Source organism: Gymnoscopelus braueri, assembly GCF_963280865.1.
Source record: "Gymnoscopelus braueri genome assembly, chromosome: 4".
Classification (NCBI taxonomy): Eukaryota; Metazoa; Chordata; class Actinopteri; order Myctophiformes; family Myctophidae; genus Gymnoscopelus; species Gymnoscopelus braueri.
This window is the reverse complement of record NC_137605.1, coordinates 12468797-12485167: the sequence shown is the minus strand read 5'-3', so window position 1 is coordinate 12485167 and position 16371 is coordinate 12468797. Positions and strand designations below refer to the sequence as shown.

The 16371-nt window shown below is 40.2% G+C and overlaps 1 protein-coding gene across 1 annotated transcript in view; it reads left to right on the top strand.

Moving 5' to 3' along the window:
• Positions 1-13165: 13165 nt before the first annotated feature.
• The window catches only part of c4b (complement C4B (Chido/Rodgers blood group)), a 29364-nt gene continuing 26158 nt past the window's right edge, over positions 13166-16371 (top strand). The window contains exons 1-4 of the mRNA XM_080427052.1: positions 13166-13277; positions 14017-14206; positions 14959-15145; positions 15939-16009. Of these exons, the coding sequence (XP_080283178.1) occupies positions 13210-13277; positions 14017-14206; positions 14959-15145; positions 15939-16009 (516 nt within the window). The 5' untranslated portion in view covers positions 13166-13209. The remainder of the gene's footprint in view (positions 13278-14016; positions 14207-14958; positions 15146-15938; positions 16010-16371) is intronic.

Genomic DNA, 16371 nt, shown 5'->3' with positions numbered 1-16371 from the left:
AGCGCGGCACTCTAAGCCAAAGAACAAAAGGTTAAAGTGGTTAAGATGATTGTGATGCTATATTAATAATTTTTAACATGACCCCCAGGGTCCCCCCCAAGGACCCCTGGGGGTCCCCGGACCCCACTTTGAGACCGTCTGCCACAGGGTCTCCTCCCAGTGGGACGTACGGCGAGGACCTCTCTAGGGAGACCCTCGGGAGGCATTCGTACTAGATGGCCGAACAACCTAAGCTGGCTCCTTCCAAGGTGTTCACAATTCAATGCATACATTTTCTGGCATGCAGAGTTGTCACTTGATAGACAAAAACACCAACAGGACCAGTGGGTCATATCTCCTGATAGGTGTAGCTTGTCACACATGTCTGTCTAAATAACATGCTATCAATTTTTTTCTAATAATGTTTTTACTTATTTTATTTTTATTTATTATATATTAATATGAATGAATTTGCATTGGGCTTTATCTAAGTAGATAGAAAGGTGTTTTATTATCTCCTGTCATGCACGCATGCATAGAGAGAGACAGAGAGAGAGAGAGAGAGAGACAGAGACAGTGAGAGAATGAAAAGGCAACAAACTGAGCTAAAAGACCTCTGAAAGTCTTATCAAAGAAATGTAACTTACACGGCGTTGCCATTCACATACTGTAGCACGTGGCTCTTGCATGTGCATTGTGCATGCATGTTCGTGTATAGTATGATATGCTGTACCATTGCAATTAATAAACCTGTTTGTGCACATTTAAGAATGGAAGCAGCACTCCTTACATTATCTGGAATGCATCCTTCTAACGATACAGGTCGAGATATTTGCATATTGAAACAGATTTTAAATGTCAAACATATGTCATTCACATGGCATTTGGGCCACATGCCATGTGAATGGAATGATATGCTTTCTTCTTACTTTACTTCTACTCCACTACATCTCGGAGGCAAATATTATACTTTTACTCCACTACAATTATTTGAAAACTTTAGTTACTAGTTACTTTGCAAATATAAATTATAATATTATTGAACATACATTAACCACTTTATCCCTATTTTATACATGCTGGGCCCTATTCTCGCCAGTGCCTTACCCATTATCCCTAAACCATTTTTTAATATTTTTAAAAACATTTTCAAATAGTTCAAACAGCAAATCTAGCTCACAACGTGTCGACGGCTTGTTGAAAATGTTTTTAAAAATAGTAAAGGATAATGGGTAAAGCACCGGCGAAAATAGGGCCCATTTGAAAATAGCCGTTCTACAAGCTCACAGCGCGTCGCGATGTGACGCGTTGTGAGCTTGTAGATCTGCTATTTTCAAACATTTTAATACTTTTACTTTTGATACTATAAGTACATTTTTATACTTAAAGTATCCTTAAAGTCTAATGAGAACCAATGGCCTAATGCGTATCAAAACGAAAAGGGTTGGAGAAGGACTGGTGTAAGAGTTGATGTGATGGGACATCCATCCATCCATTGACATCCAGCTGCCGGTGGCTTCCATTGTGGGGGAACGGCTGAATGTCATTGAATCGGTGACTCTCTCTCTCTCTCACGCAGCGCGGAGCAGGAGCACCGCACAGTGAGGAGGAGGAGGAGGAGGAGGAGGAGGAGGAGGAGACATTCACAGTCATGGGCAGCCCACTGATGTGAGAAACATTGATCTGCTCCCCTCTGCCTTTCACTTCGGGGTGACTATTTGCATATTGACCCCCCGGGCTAGCTGGGCCCCTAGATTGTCTTTTTTTCTGGAGACCACCGGGCTGGGGGGGGATGCTGGATGGGGGGATGGGGTATTGGGGGTGGTGGTGGGGGGGCTTGGGAGTGCGGGGGTCCAGACTGCCTGCTGCCCTCTCTTGACCTGACCTTCACTAGCAGCCACAGGGAGGACATCAGGGTCTTCTGTCTGCTCTCTGGTCTGTCCATCATCATGGTCATCATGAGAAACCTGCAGCAGCTCCAGTCAAAGCCACTGGAGCAAAAGTAACTCAGTTATACTTGAGTTTATACCATTCTGAGGTCATTTTACATTTTCTGCTACTTTATCGTAACCTCTTATCTCCATATTTTAGCTTGTTGTGTTTTTTTCGTAAATTAACGCCCTACTTGATCATACTAGCCAACAGCGTCACACAAGAGCATCAAAAGTAGCAGATCCACAAGCTCGAAACGTGTTGCGAAGCGACGCGATTCGAGCTTGTAGATCTGCTACTTTTGAATTTGAATCCTGAAAAGTAACAGTTGGACATTAAGATTTCCACCCGACAGAGACACTATACTTCTACTTCTACAATACTCTTTTAAAAACATAGATACGTTTAGTTAAATTTGATACCTTTAGTTACTTTGTAGCTTGAGCTTAACACTATAGAATATAATCAACACATAAATTAGGTATGTATTGTTACAGATTAAGTTCCGCTAAAACTATATTCAACGTCCTGCATTCACAGCAAAATAGGTACACTCTCAGAGTAATACATGGATACATTACCACTGTGTACTAAAAGTATACTTTCACTGTGAAAAAGTGTATTTTATCAATCTGTATATTTGTTATTTCCCCAAACACGATGTTATATACCCACCAGGAGCTGCAGTTTGAGGAAGAAGTGTACGTATATGTTATTTTCTCTAATTTGGTTCAACAAATACAAATAAAAAGTAGGCCTACAAATTGGTTTGATTTGAAAGAGTTACTCAGTTCAAACCTCATGGTTGGTTGCAGTATAACGGTGGTGAGGGTTTTGAACGACCAATTCATGCAAGATCATGTTTAGGGGCCATTGTCAGTTTACTACCACATTAAGAATATACTATCAGACAGATGCCAGGTTCATTTGTTGACCTGGCATCCCATAGTTTCGATGTAAGTAAGCCTTGCCGAGCCATGAGGCCCATAGTGCAGGAGTCTGTCTCCTGTTTTTGTAGTGTGAGGCATCTTGATGTACAAGTACACCCTCTGGACATGATGCTAGTATGTCCCAGGGATAGTTTCAATGTACATGCTATCTATTTTATTGATATAATAATGTTAAGACTGATGCTAGGTTCTCACTGATGCTAGGTTCTCTCTATCATCCTAGATTACTGAGGAACTACACTGTCACTATGAATTTGATGTATTAGCTTGTGTTCACTCTGGATTAAGAGCGTCTGCTAAATGCCTAAATTGTAAATATCAAATATTAATGTCTGAGCGAGATTTATGTCTGAGCGAGATGTTACAGTATAGACCTGACTACTGTAAACAGTGTCATTACAGGTATTCCCTACAAATTGATCAGACGCTGGCAGTTGATTCAGAATGCTGCTGCTCCAGTCCTTACTAATATCACGTAGCCTACTCCAGTTCTTAGATGATACATACAGTACACTCTTAATGCTCTGTCTTAATATCTTAATCCTAAGTTTTGTGTAAAGCACTTTGATCTGCCTTGTTGTTGAAATATGCTATAAAATAAACTTGCCCTTGCGGTGTCATTTTCAAGGCTAAAGAACAATCATCTAGCTATGTCCCATTTTAAAAGACACACCAAAGCAACACAAATATTTTGCAGAGGTATTCATTTCTGAAGAAAAGTTCTCATAAAAATTGTACGCTGTAAAATATTGTAGATTTAACTCTGAGGGTCCATCTTTACCCTCTCAGGGTTAAAATGGACACTCAGGATTTCGCAGTGCATTGGCAGCAGTTTTTGCATCCATAATGAGAGGCATGTCACTTGTCAATTACCACGGACCATTAGACACCAGTGTGTCACAGCTTACGTTTCATTGGTCGGCTCGTCTCCCATCAGTTCAATGTTAAGCACTTAAACCCTATACACTTTGTTGTACGTCAAATAGCAAAAATAAAAGAGCACACTATCTACAAAGCTCACAACGCGCCGTGGACGTGTTGTGAGCTTGTAGATCGGCTATGTTCGCCACATTTTCGCCGAATGTTCGCTCCTCATGGCCTGCCCAGAAAAGGGACGCTGGGGTTCATGTGGGTTTAATGTCCCATCGGGTCCGGTCGGTCGTTCGGTCGGTCTCCCCTCCCCCTTTTCTCACCCTCGTCTCCTCTTGTGTGCTGTCCGGCTAGCTGTGACCTCCCGACCCCTTGACCCTCACTCCTGACCCTTGGAGACATTCCCACGCCACACCCTTTTGTGCCCGCCTTTCCATGGTAACCCGCTGGTCACTCCCCTCCACAGCTTGCGGAGATCGAAGCGCGCCAGCCGTTAATTCACCCTCACTGGGATCAGTGTAATGCAACCTAATTTGGCCTAATCCTAAATCACAAGCGAGCAATGCCATTTGGCTATTATGGCAATATGATAATATATTAATATATAAATATATATATATTTTAAATGACCAAAACATGTCTGCATACAACAACCAGAGATCAACAGTTTGACTATTTTTTGTCTATTTTTCTGGGTTTGGAATTTGTTGGACTTGGTGTCAAACCTAAAGAGAAACCAGCAACTTAAGACACGTTTCAGATCAGTGATTCATAATAATCAGCTTTTACCACTTGCCCTATATATACTTTGTTGTGGGACGTATAGCGAAAATATCAGATCTACAAACTCAAAATGCGTCTTTTGAACATTTCTGAACTTTTTTTTTTGTCTTTTGTAAATCTTTTTTTCATTTGATTTGATTGTAGTTATTTTTATGAATTATTTTCAAATTTGACCATGTGATGTATTCTTTATAGTCATTTTAGATTTTAGCTACAGTATATGTTATAGCAACATTTTTATAGCACAAGTTTTTCAAAAAAATCTTAGGATTTAGAACAGTGGTTTAGAACAGTGGTTCTTGAAATAGCAGATATACAAGCTCACAGCGTGTGAGCGTGTACATCTGCTATTTTTTATTTAAAAAACCCCCACAAATCTTCTCTTCTGGGGGTCCCTGGCAAAAGCAGGGGGTCCTTGTGACCGAATACATATCATTTTGGGGGTCCTTGGCTCGAAAAGGTTTGAGAATTACTGATTTAGAAGGCATTTGTAGAATTGGCCTCAGGTCTTAATGAGTTAACAGACTTTTTCTGTTGCCAATGCCCATAGCCCGCCCAAATGAGGGCAAATATTAAGGTTTAAGTTATCATCTCTCGTACTGCCATGTGCACTTCCATGTTTCCCCCTTCTCTCTCTCTCTCTCTCTCTCTCTTTCTCTCTCTCTCTCTCTGCACCCCTCTCTCTCTCTCTCTGTAGCTCCCTCCTTCCCCGCCCTCTGTCACTTTCACAGTTAATTGTAGCAAAAGAGATTTTCTCCATTGAGGCCCAGTCTCTTAGGTAACCCCAGTGCTGCATGAAATGAGATGACAGAGGGGAAGACAGAGAGAGAGAGAGAGAGAGAGAGAGAGAGAGAGAGAGAGAGAGAGAGAGAGAGAGAGAGAGAGAGAGGGGGACATGGACAGCCAGACGGGACACACAGCTCTCCAGGACGGACGTGGGACAGTGCAGGCTGTGCAACGACTTGGGACTATATTATATTAGTGTGAAAAGTTAGGCATTTTGTTGTCTCATGTGCACATAGAGCTAGATAACAAACAAACACTTCTTCAGGATTATTATTGAGTATCGACTGTGTGCAACCAGGATGTAAGTATGAACATGGCCTCTGTGCACTTTGCATCAGCGGGTCATTCATTCAATTGATGTTGAAAGACAGCTATAAGGAATGATATCATACTTTTATCACTCAAATTTATATTAGTTTGTTGAGACAAAAAACTGTGATGGCTTTATGTGACGTTTGCATTTGATGGCTGAAGGAGAGAGAAACCTTTGCAACCAAATGTCTCTCTCTCTCCCAATTAAGACAAGTTGCTGGTAGATTATAATGTTGACTTTTTCCATCCTCTGATTTATTTTACAATCATAATGTTTAAAACTGTGCTTTTCTTTTCTTTTGGTTCACAAACATTTGCACTGATCATATTGAATTTCATATTAAGCCAATACTCTACATACTCTACAATACTCTACATTAATGTGTCTATTATATATAGTGATAGTTGTTGGTGTAACCTTACAGTATGTGATACCTTAACCCATGCTATTCAAAAATAGCAGATCTACAAGCTCATAGCGCAGCACCGAGTGCCACGCTATGAGCTTGTAGATCTGTTATTTTTGAAAAATCGTGAAAATGTGTGTAAATCTTTGAATATATATATTTTTAAAGCAAACATTTGTTAAATATTTGTTCCGGGGACCTCCAGAAGCAAAGATTTTAAGTTAAAAAATGTTGTTTTTAAAAATATATATATTACAAAGATTTGCACAAAATGTTCAAGATTTTTGAAAAATAGCAGATCTACAAGCTCATGGCGCTGCAACGAGTGCCGTGCTATGAGCTTATAGATCTGCTATTTTTTGAAGAGCCCAAAGTATAAAATAATGGTTATATAGCTAAACATCTAAAATGACACAGTATAATAGGTTAATACTTAATAATTCCATGCATTGCAGGTTTTTGACAGCCGGGGGGTGTATGGATGGCCTCGAGGACTCTATTCATCATCCCACTACGCCACAGGGAGTCAGGGTGTGATTGTCCAAACGCAATTCTTGTGTTCCTTGATGCATATTCAGGAGTTGTGCATGGACATCATCCCCCAGGCCCTCCGCTATAGCCCCGGGCCGGCGACCTGACACAAGGACCATGATGGATAACAGCGGTGGAAAGTAACTAAAGTACATTTACTCAAGTACTGCACTTAAAGGAGTAGTTCACCCCAAAAATCATATTTCAAAATCAAATACTTGGACATTCTCATGGATTTCTTTTTGTTTTTGATACATTCCTATAAGCCAATAATTTGATGACCGGCTGTGTTTCCGGTAGGAGACTCAAAGGAGACTCTTTGAGTCTCCAACAGATTGATGACAGTCATCAAATTATTGTCTTAAATGTGTCAAAAAAAAATACCATGGATTCATGGACCATGTCCATGAATTCAAGGCTTCATGGGTTGTGTAATTGATAGAAAATAAGTAATTTTTGGGGTGAACTATTCCTTTAAGTTACAATTTTGAGATGCATTTAATTTACTTTTTTATACATACATACATTTTTATGATAGGTTTATGCTTCTACTCCAGCACATCTCAGAGGCAAATATTGTACTTTTTATTCCACTACAATTATTTGACAGCTTCAGTTACTTTGCAGATTTAGATTATTAATACAAAACACAAATGAACCAATCAAGCCCTGTTTTATACTTTGGCTATTCAAAAATAGCAGATCTGCAAGCTCACATCGCGATGCGATGCGATGCGTTGTGAGCTTATAGATCTGTTTTCAAAATGGTCTCTTTACTTTTGGTGCTTGATGCCGATACTTTTGTACTTTAATTACAATTTTGAATTATTTTAATTGTATTTTTATATTGTGGTATTGATACTTTTACTTAAAGCAGCACTATGCAACTTTGTTTTAATGAATAAAATGTAATTTTGTCCAATCTGTATGGTAGAGTAGGTTAATACAATATAACGTATACAATTGGGGTGGTTGTATTTTGTCTCCCTGCTCTTCTATTGAGACATTTAGATTGTGTCAAAGGTCAAATCTCACCTAGACACAGGATCTGACACAAATTTTAACCTGATGGTCAATATTAAATGTATCCCCTGAGCAAGCAGGCAGGCTCTATTAGCTCAATGGTAAAAATGTCAGCACTTGCACAGGAAACCAGGTTCAAATCCGAGGTAGAAGAGGAAAGTTACATAGTGCAACTTTAATGGCCCTACTTGAGCTTACTACAGCATCACACAAAAGCATCAAAAGTTACTTTTGCATCCTGAATAGTAACAGTTGAGGTACATATGATGTTTCCACCCGAAAGAGACAATCTGTTTTTCTATATCTATCTCTCCAGTTTTGAGATTATGTTCGTACATACACTATAGACGCTCGGCCAAACCGGATTCGAACCCTAGACTCCACGGTGGTGGACAGGTACTTTACCCCCTGCACCACCCGCGCACTCAAGTCATGTTCATTACATCTGTTAATACTGCAGGACTTATAACCTGATTTATCTCCCCATCTGTTCATGCAAATGAAAAAGATCTCTATATTGTAGAGTTACAGAAGGCACGGACCGGTCTTGGTGGCATCTTGCAATGTTTCTAGCGCATATACTTCTTCATGTCAAGGACCCCTACATTAATATGTATTTGACCGCATACCTCCATCTGAAAGTATTTTGTGCCAGGGACCCCCATACAAGATTTGTGTTGTTAAAAATGTGTCAAAAAATATTCCAAATGTTTCAACGAATGTTTTTCACGATTCTTTTGAAAATAGCAGATCTACAAGCTCACAACGCGTCGCAAAATACCAGATCTACAAGCTCACAACGCGTCGCATGGCTCACAACGCGTCGCCTTTTTAGCTTGTAGATCGGCTATTTTCAAATAGACAATTTATACATGATTAAAGTGGTTAAATTAGATTTTTATTAATCATATTTATTCAAATTTAGCTCGGGACCCCCTTGAACCCCCTCAAGGACCCTGACCCCACTTTGAGAACCAATGTTTCTAGCGGACTTCGTCTTAGCACTAATCCTGTACAGTTGACTTCAGTGGCAACCTAATTATAGAGTCCAACATACCTCGTTGACCGGGGTCCCCCAGGGGTCTGTACTAGATCACTATCACTAACATGATATAGTGTTGTGAGCTTGTAGATCGGCTATTTTTGCCAAATTATTATGACGTACCCAAAATAAGGGCGCTGGGGTTCATGTGGTTAAAAGTGTTTCATTTAGATCTACAAATCTGGTGGTTTGGTACCAGGTTTAAACCTTTTCTTGACTCTGGAGCACGACCTTGACATCAGCATCGACTCAAATGTGACGTATCCAGTCCTACACACACACACACGCACACACGCACACACACACACACACACACACACACACACACACACACACACACACACACACACACACACACACACACACACACACACACACACACACACACACACACACACACACACACACACACACACACATATATACACGTGTGACTGTACATAAACATATACTATACATGTAAAATAGTTATTTATACACACATGCAGTGCATTTACACGGTGTTGCTTTTTTTGATCATTTATTTGTTATTGTTTATTAATGCAGCTACAGTGTTGAGGTTGCAACGTGGAAACATTAAAGAAATAAAGTCTCTATATGTCTCAGGTTTCTCCATCTTCATTATTGCAAGTTGAGGTTGAATTTGTGTGTGAACTTGGAAACAGTATTACAGTCAGTGGTGGTAAAAGTATACTCACATTTCTTACTTAAATAAAAGTATCAATACTGCAATGACGAAATACTCTGTTCCAAGTAAAAGTACAGTATTCAAAATTTAAAGGTAGGGTAAGTGATATTTTGTTGTTATTTCTTTTGTTTTGTTAAAAGGTTAAAGTACTATATTCTGATAGTATTGCTACAGAGAGCTTGTTCGGTCACAGGGGTCTCTCCAGCTCTTTACTAAACAGAATATGTGTACATTTTCATGACAACATTTAAGCCAATCAGAGTACTGAACGTGCATTTTCTGTTTTCGGGCTGAATACAGGGCTGTTTTGTAAGAATAATAATACAAATCTGCAAAGTAACTAGTAACTAAAGTGTGCAAATAATTGTAGTACAATATAAATTGTACAATATAAATTGTACAATATACAACAATATAATATAAAAGTACAATATTTCCCTCTGAGGTGTAGTGGGGTAGAAGTAAAAGTATTGAAATTTGAAAATACTCACGTAAAAAAAATAAAAATACCTTAAGTACAGTACTTGAGTACATGCACTTGGTTGCTTTCCACCACTGATTAGATTACAGTGCCATTTGGTTTGGTAAGAGTAACCTACTGAGCCGTTTCCTTTCAGCCTGTCCACCGGCTTCTGATTCGAATGCTAACAATGCATTGAATGGGCGAAATAGGCGACTTATTAGACCTTTGAATGGGCGAAATAGGCGACATACTGATCCTACCCGCGATTTATCAGACCATTCATTACGTGTTATCAAGACATACTGACCTACCAACGGAGATGACTTAAATAGTTCAGTTTCGGTTTTGGTTTTGGTTTCGGACCATGACGGAGGCGCGCAGTCACAGGCGAAAGTCACCCCGTGAAGGACCACCGAGGGAGCTAAGGCGACCGAGTTGCCGTCCTGAACGGTGTGACGTTCGCCTGTGCCTACTCAGCGCCGTTGGAGTTACGTACCGATAGGCACAGAATCGTAAATATTGTTGTGGGGACTGCTCCGCCTCCAAGTAGGTCAGTAGCTCCTGATTACGCCCCATGAATGGTCTGACAAATCGCGGGTAGGTCTAAATCGCGGATACTCGCCCATTCAAAGGTCAGATAAAACGTGATAATCTCCCATTCAATGCATTGATAGCATTCGAATCAGGTGGCCTGTCTGGGTTTGGCAGGACGGCACATGGTCAGCAAAGCTTGGCACTTCTATATTTGTTCAATTCCCTTTGACCCACAATCCAGGCTACTATTCAAGGACAAGATGAAGTCAGCATGAATAAAGCAGTTTCAATGTGCATCAGCTGTGAAGACCTGCGTTATAAATGTCACTATCTTGTTGGGTGATTATCTACTCTAGTTAACCCATTTAGACAAAGTATCTTTGTCATTTTAGATTTCTTTGGCTATTCAAAACTAGCAGATATGCAAGCTCATAGCACGGCTATTTTTGAAAGATCGTGAAAAAATGTGCAAATCTTTGAAATATTTTTTTTAAAGGGAACATTTGTAAAATATTTTGTTCCAGAGACCTCCAGAAGCAAAGATTTGAGTTAAAAATGTTGTTTCAAAAACATATATGTATTCAAAGATTTGCGCACATTGCCCCTGATCAAGATTTTTCAAAAATAGCAGATCTACAAGCTCGTTTTTTAATTTTTGAATCGCCCAAAGTATAAAATAATGGTTATAGCTAAAAATCTAAAATGACACAATATGCGTTCCCGGTCTTAATGGGTAAGACATGTCTATTTAAAAATATATATATTCTTGTTTTCTTCTTTGAATGCAAAGCACTTATATTTTCTTGTTTGCATTTTTTAAATCGGTTTCAAATTTGTTTTTGTTTTTTAATCTCTAATGTAAAATGCTTAGCTGCATGTTTTGTTTGATAGGTACTTTACAAATAAAGTGTATTATTATCATTATTGTTATCAGTAGTAATAGTACATTAAATTACATTACATTACATTACATTACATTACAGTCATTTAGCGGACGCTTTTATCCAAAGCGACTTACAATAAGTGCATTCAACATAGGTAGGCCAGGAAACTACTAATCACCATAAAGTGCATTCTCTTCTAAAACAAGCAACTAAGAGTATACCTAGCGCTAAGGTAAAATTGCAATATATAGTAGTAGTACTACTACAAGATAATATAATAAATCTGGTTGATTTGAGAGAGAAAGCAAAGGTAAAGGGGTCTAATGTGTGCGATAGGTATATAGGCTACATTTCATATAAAGTCATGAAAACATGTTGGTGAATGAATCATTTGCAAATCACCCAGTTGTCCAACAGGGGGCGACGTGGAATGGCTTCAGAATTCCTTCATGTCACATGATTTTGGGGAAATCGAAATTGAAGGGATTGTGTACTGATTGTGAAATGACAGACACAGCTTCCAAAAAAACGACTGTATGCAAGATACAGAGACACAGTCTGGCCTGTTATGAGTTCAGTGATTGACAAAACAAAAGGTTACTGGTGTGCAGATCCAACACCATGTGGTCCTTAAAGTATTTCATGTCAAGGACTCCCAAAATAACATGTGTTTTGCTGCGGACCCCCATCTGAAAATATGTTGTGCCAGGGAGTGTGGGACCTCCATAAAACAATAATGGGTTGTTACAATGTTTAGCGTGTAGGTCGGCTACTGTCAAACAGCCACAGGTACACATGCAGGGTTATAGTGGTTGAACTGAATTTTATGCTATATTAACCCATTGAGACCTGAAGCCGATTCTACATGTCTCCTAAATCTCAACGGTTTTCTGAAAAACGTATGTTTCTATATCAGTGGTTCTCAAACTTTTTCATGTCAAGGACCCCCAAAATGATATGTATTTGGCCGCGGACCCCCATCAAAATATTTTGTTCCAGGGACCCCCCAGAAGCAAAGATTTGAGTTAAAAATGTTCGCTTTAAAAATATATATTTTCAAAGATTTTCACGAATTTTCACGAATTTTCAAAAATAGCAGATCTACAAGCTCGTAGCGCGGCACTCGGTGCCGCGCTATGAGCTTGTATATCTGCTATTTTTGAATAGCCTAAAGTGTAAAATAATGCTTTATAGCTCAAATCTAAAAATGACAGTTCCAGGTATTAATGGGTTAACTACTTTTGCTGGGGACCCTCTGGAAACCCCTCAAGGACCCCTGGAGAACCACTGTCCAACACAGCTGGACTGAAATGCAGGATAAAGAAGTAACTACAACCAAGTGGATCATCAGTGATTATCAATTAACCTGCTGTAGTCTTAAAGCAGTAGGCTACATGTGTTGTCTCAAGTCTATAGCCCCACATCTGTCGGAACCGTATATTTTGAGGTAGCCTATACAGGTCAGTGGTGGAAGAAGTACTCAGATTTTTTACTTAAGTAAAAGTACCAATACCACAATATAAAAATACTCTGTTCCAAGTAAAAGGCCTGTGCTCAAGTACAAAAGTATTGGCATCAAAATATACCAAAATTAAAAGTACTAAAATGTTTGAAATAGCATATGTTTATACATAGGCATTTTCAAATAGCCTATAAAATAAGGCTACAGTGGTTAATGTATGTTTTATAATATAATAATGTATATATCTGCAAAGTAACTCGTAAAGGAAATACTCCAGTAAAGTAAGAAATACCTAAAAATTGTACCTAAGTACAGTACTTGAGTACATGTACTTAGTTACTTTACTCCAATGATACAGGTACATCTGTTTACATGACCAGCTACGAAAACAAACAAAAACACAACATCTGCTTCCAGAGACACAGCGGGGGGAGGGGCAGGCAGAGGGGGAATTCACAGATTGAGAAATAGAGGGGTAGAGAGAGAACAGCTTATAAAAGCACCCAGCTGAACCCAACACCCACCACATCACAAGAACACAACCTTTAGGAAGCTGGACGACAATGGAGGTTCCCATTGGTCCTGCCCTGGTCTTCATCTTCGCCCTGGGCTGTGTGAGTGCACAGGACAGGTAAATGTTAACGCTTTTGTTATTAGCTCTATGTTAAATATCACTTTTTCTACCTTTACTTTCATGGCATGGCATGTATTTCAGAAGCACTGTCTTACTTCAGCAGATACAATTCCTCTAATGAAGGTTAGATTAAAGACAAAGCTGCTCAAGTCAAGACATTGCATTTATATTTGGTTGATATTCTCTTAAATGTTTAGTAGACTAATCTGTCTATGCAATTTGTTTCTCTTGCAACAGTTTTGGCAGCTGCAAATGTCAAAGGTCCAAGTCCCTATTTGTGTGTGTGCGTGGGCGTGGGCGTGGGCGTGCGTGCGTGCGTGCGTGCGTGCGTGCGTGCGTGCGTGCGTGCGTGCTTGCGTGTGTGTGTGTGTGTGTGCGCGTGTGCGTGCACATGCATTGTACAGTATGGGTGTGCACCTATGTTTGTGTGCATTTATGTTTTCAAGTAAATTATGTATTTACTTTCATTGAAGCGCCTTGTACCTCTGTAAGAAAATGAAAAGTATAATTAATAAAATAAATAATGTAGAAAGATAGGTTGGACAAAATCTACATGCACCTTCATGTTTTAGGCAGAGAAGCATGGTTCTTTTGTACACAACTCGCGAGTGTTAATACAGCTCTGACAGTGTACAAACTTAGCCATTTGGTTACATTTGTACTCTCAGAGTTACAAATGGGTGAATGAACACTGGGGATTTGACCGAGGCTAATCTGTTTCTGTCCAAATGTCCAGCTTCTTCATCTCAGCTCCCAATGTGTTCCACCTGGGGGTCAAAGAGAAGGTCTTTGTCCAGATGGGAGGGTCCCACTTGAACAGACAGGTCACCCTCTACCTGGAGGACGAGAGGAATGGAAGACTGATGTCTGCCAGAGTCTCCACCTCCTGTTCTAAGGCTGGGGAGATCAAAACAGTGGAGCTCAAGGTATCAGAGACCACCCACATCATACGAACACAAATAACACACATTGTTGCAAATATGTAAACCATTGGATGATTCGGATCCTACCTAAATTATTCAAGAAAAACTTCTCCTCATACATAGGACGACGTGGTCCATTTAATATAGGAAATCCTATATTAAATGGACCACGTCGTCGCACTCATGTCACTATGATTTGGCCATAACCATATAAGGAGTTCCCAATGCAGAATTGCCCAAATATGGAGTGTGTTGTCTAACCTCAACGTGTTGTCATGGCATCAGGCGCAAACAAATCAGTCAGCTCCATATATGGAGCTCAGCGACATAGATGTGAGGGCCAAACTCTGGATGTGAGGGCCGCGTAGCTGTGTTAACACACACAGACCACATAACCAATGTTTGGGGTTCCATTCCCATCTCTGTGTTGGATATCTTCCCTCCCTTGTATTTGTCCTCCCTCCTACACTCTGTGCCTTGTCCCTTTCAAAGTATTTACAGAAAGGTCAATGGGCCCGATTCACTAAGCTGTTTACACCCATAATGGTGGTGTGGAGCAATGCAAAGAATCTTCCATATGAACGCGCCTCTGACCTTCATGCAAAAATGAGGAACAACTGTGATCCGCACATATCAGGGATTTACACACCCCTTTGTGAATTGCACGTCGGTTTTTGCATAGAGAAAATACACCCTCCTTTAGACATTTTATTTACACCCATATTTACACTGATATTTATGTCTTGTTTATATAGATAGACAGGGAGAAGATGTTAGACATGCGCCCCCACACAGGAACTCCTCCCTACCTCATGCTGGTGGCAGAGAGTGACTCCTTCCCTGAGGTGTACAGGAGACGACAAACCAGGGTCTTAGTGTCCAAACACAGGGGCTACATCTTTATCCAGACTGACCAGCCCATCTACACCCCCGTACAGAAAGGTAAGGAGAGAGAATTAAATGTCGTAATTAAATGTCACCAAATTGATATGTATGTGGCCATGGACCTGAAAATATTTGCTGACCCCCAGAAGCATAGATTTTTGTTAAAAATGTTCGCCTTAAAAAAACATATTTCTAAAGATTTGCACACATTTTCACGATTTTTCAAAAATAGCAGATCTACAAGCTCGTAGCGCGTCACTCTGTGCCACGCTACAAGTTTGTAGATCTGCTATTTTTGAATAGCCAAAGCATAAAATATGGATAAAGGGGTTAAAATGATTGTGACACTTTATTAACACATTTGGCTGGGGACCCCCTGGTATCCCCCCCAAAGACCCCTGGGGGTCCCCGGACCCCACTTTGAGAACCAATGATCTGATACATAATGTATATGAGAGTGACAAAACTAGGTTGATGTTTCAATGTTTGCTAGTCGTTTCAACTACTGTACAATAGTTATTGTGGCAGTGGCTCAGGAGGTGGAGCGGCCGACTGGACTGGGAATCGGTTCGATTCCGCGGTTCCCCCGTGGGTTAGCGTCGATGTGTCCTTGAGCAAGACCCTTACTGCTCACCGATGAGCAGGTCGGTGCCTCTCATGGCTGTCACTGGTGTGTCAACCTGGGAACCCATCGTGCAAAAAAACAACAAAAAAAACTGAACTAGAATCTTTGGACAGTAGCGCAGCTCGGAATCTGTTCTTGAAAGATTACTGGTGTGTGAATGGATGAATCATGTAATGCACTTTGGAGAAGATAAATGCACCATTAATACCATTTTATTTCTGCTAGTGAGGTACAGGATATTCACCCTGGACCACACCATGAGACCACACGAGGAACCTTTCCACTTCTCTATAATTGTGAGTACGGTACATTTGTGCACTGATTGGTTCACAGTTGCTGTTTTGTCGTAGAGCAGTGTTGAGCGTAAATAGCAGATATACAAGCTCGAGCTTGCAGCTCGCTATTTTCGGAGGGGGGACACACGACAATCCGGGAACGCATCTGTGTCATTTCAGATTCTAGCTATAACCATTATTTTTATACTTTCAAAACTCTACAAGCTCATAGCGTGGCAACGAGTGCCACGCTATGAGCTTAAAGATCTGCTATTTTTGAAAAATCTTGAACATTTGTACAACATTTTCAACTAAAATCTTTGCTTCTGGCGGGGGTCCCTGGAACAACATATTTTAATGGGGATCGGCGGCCAAAAACAAAT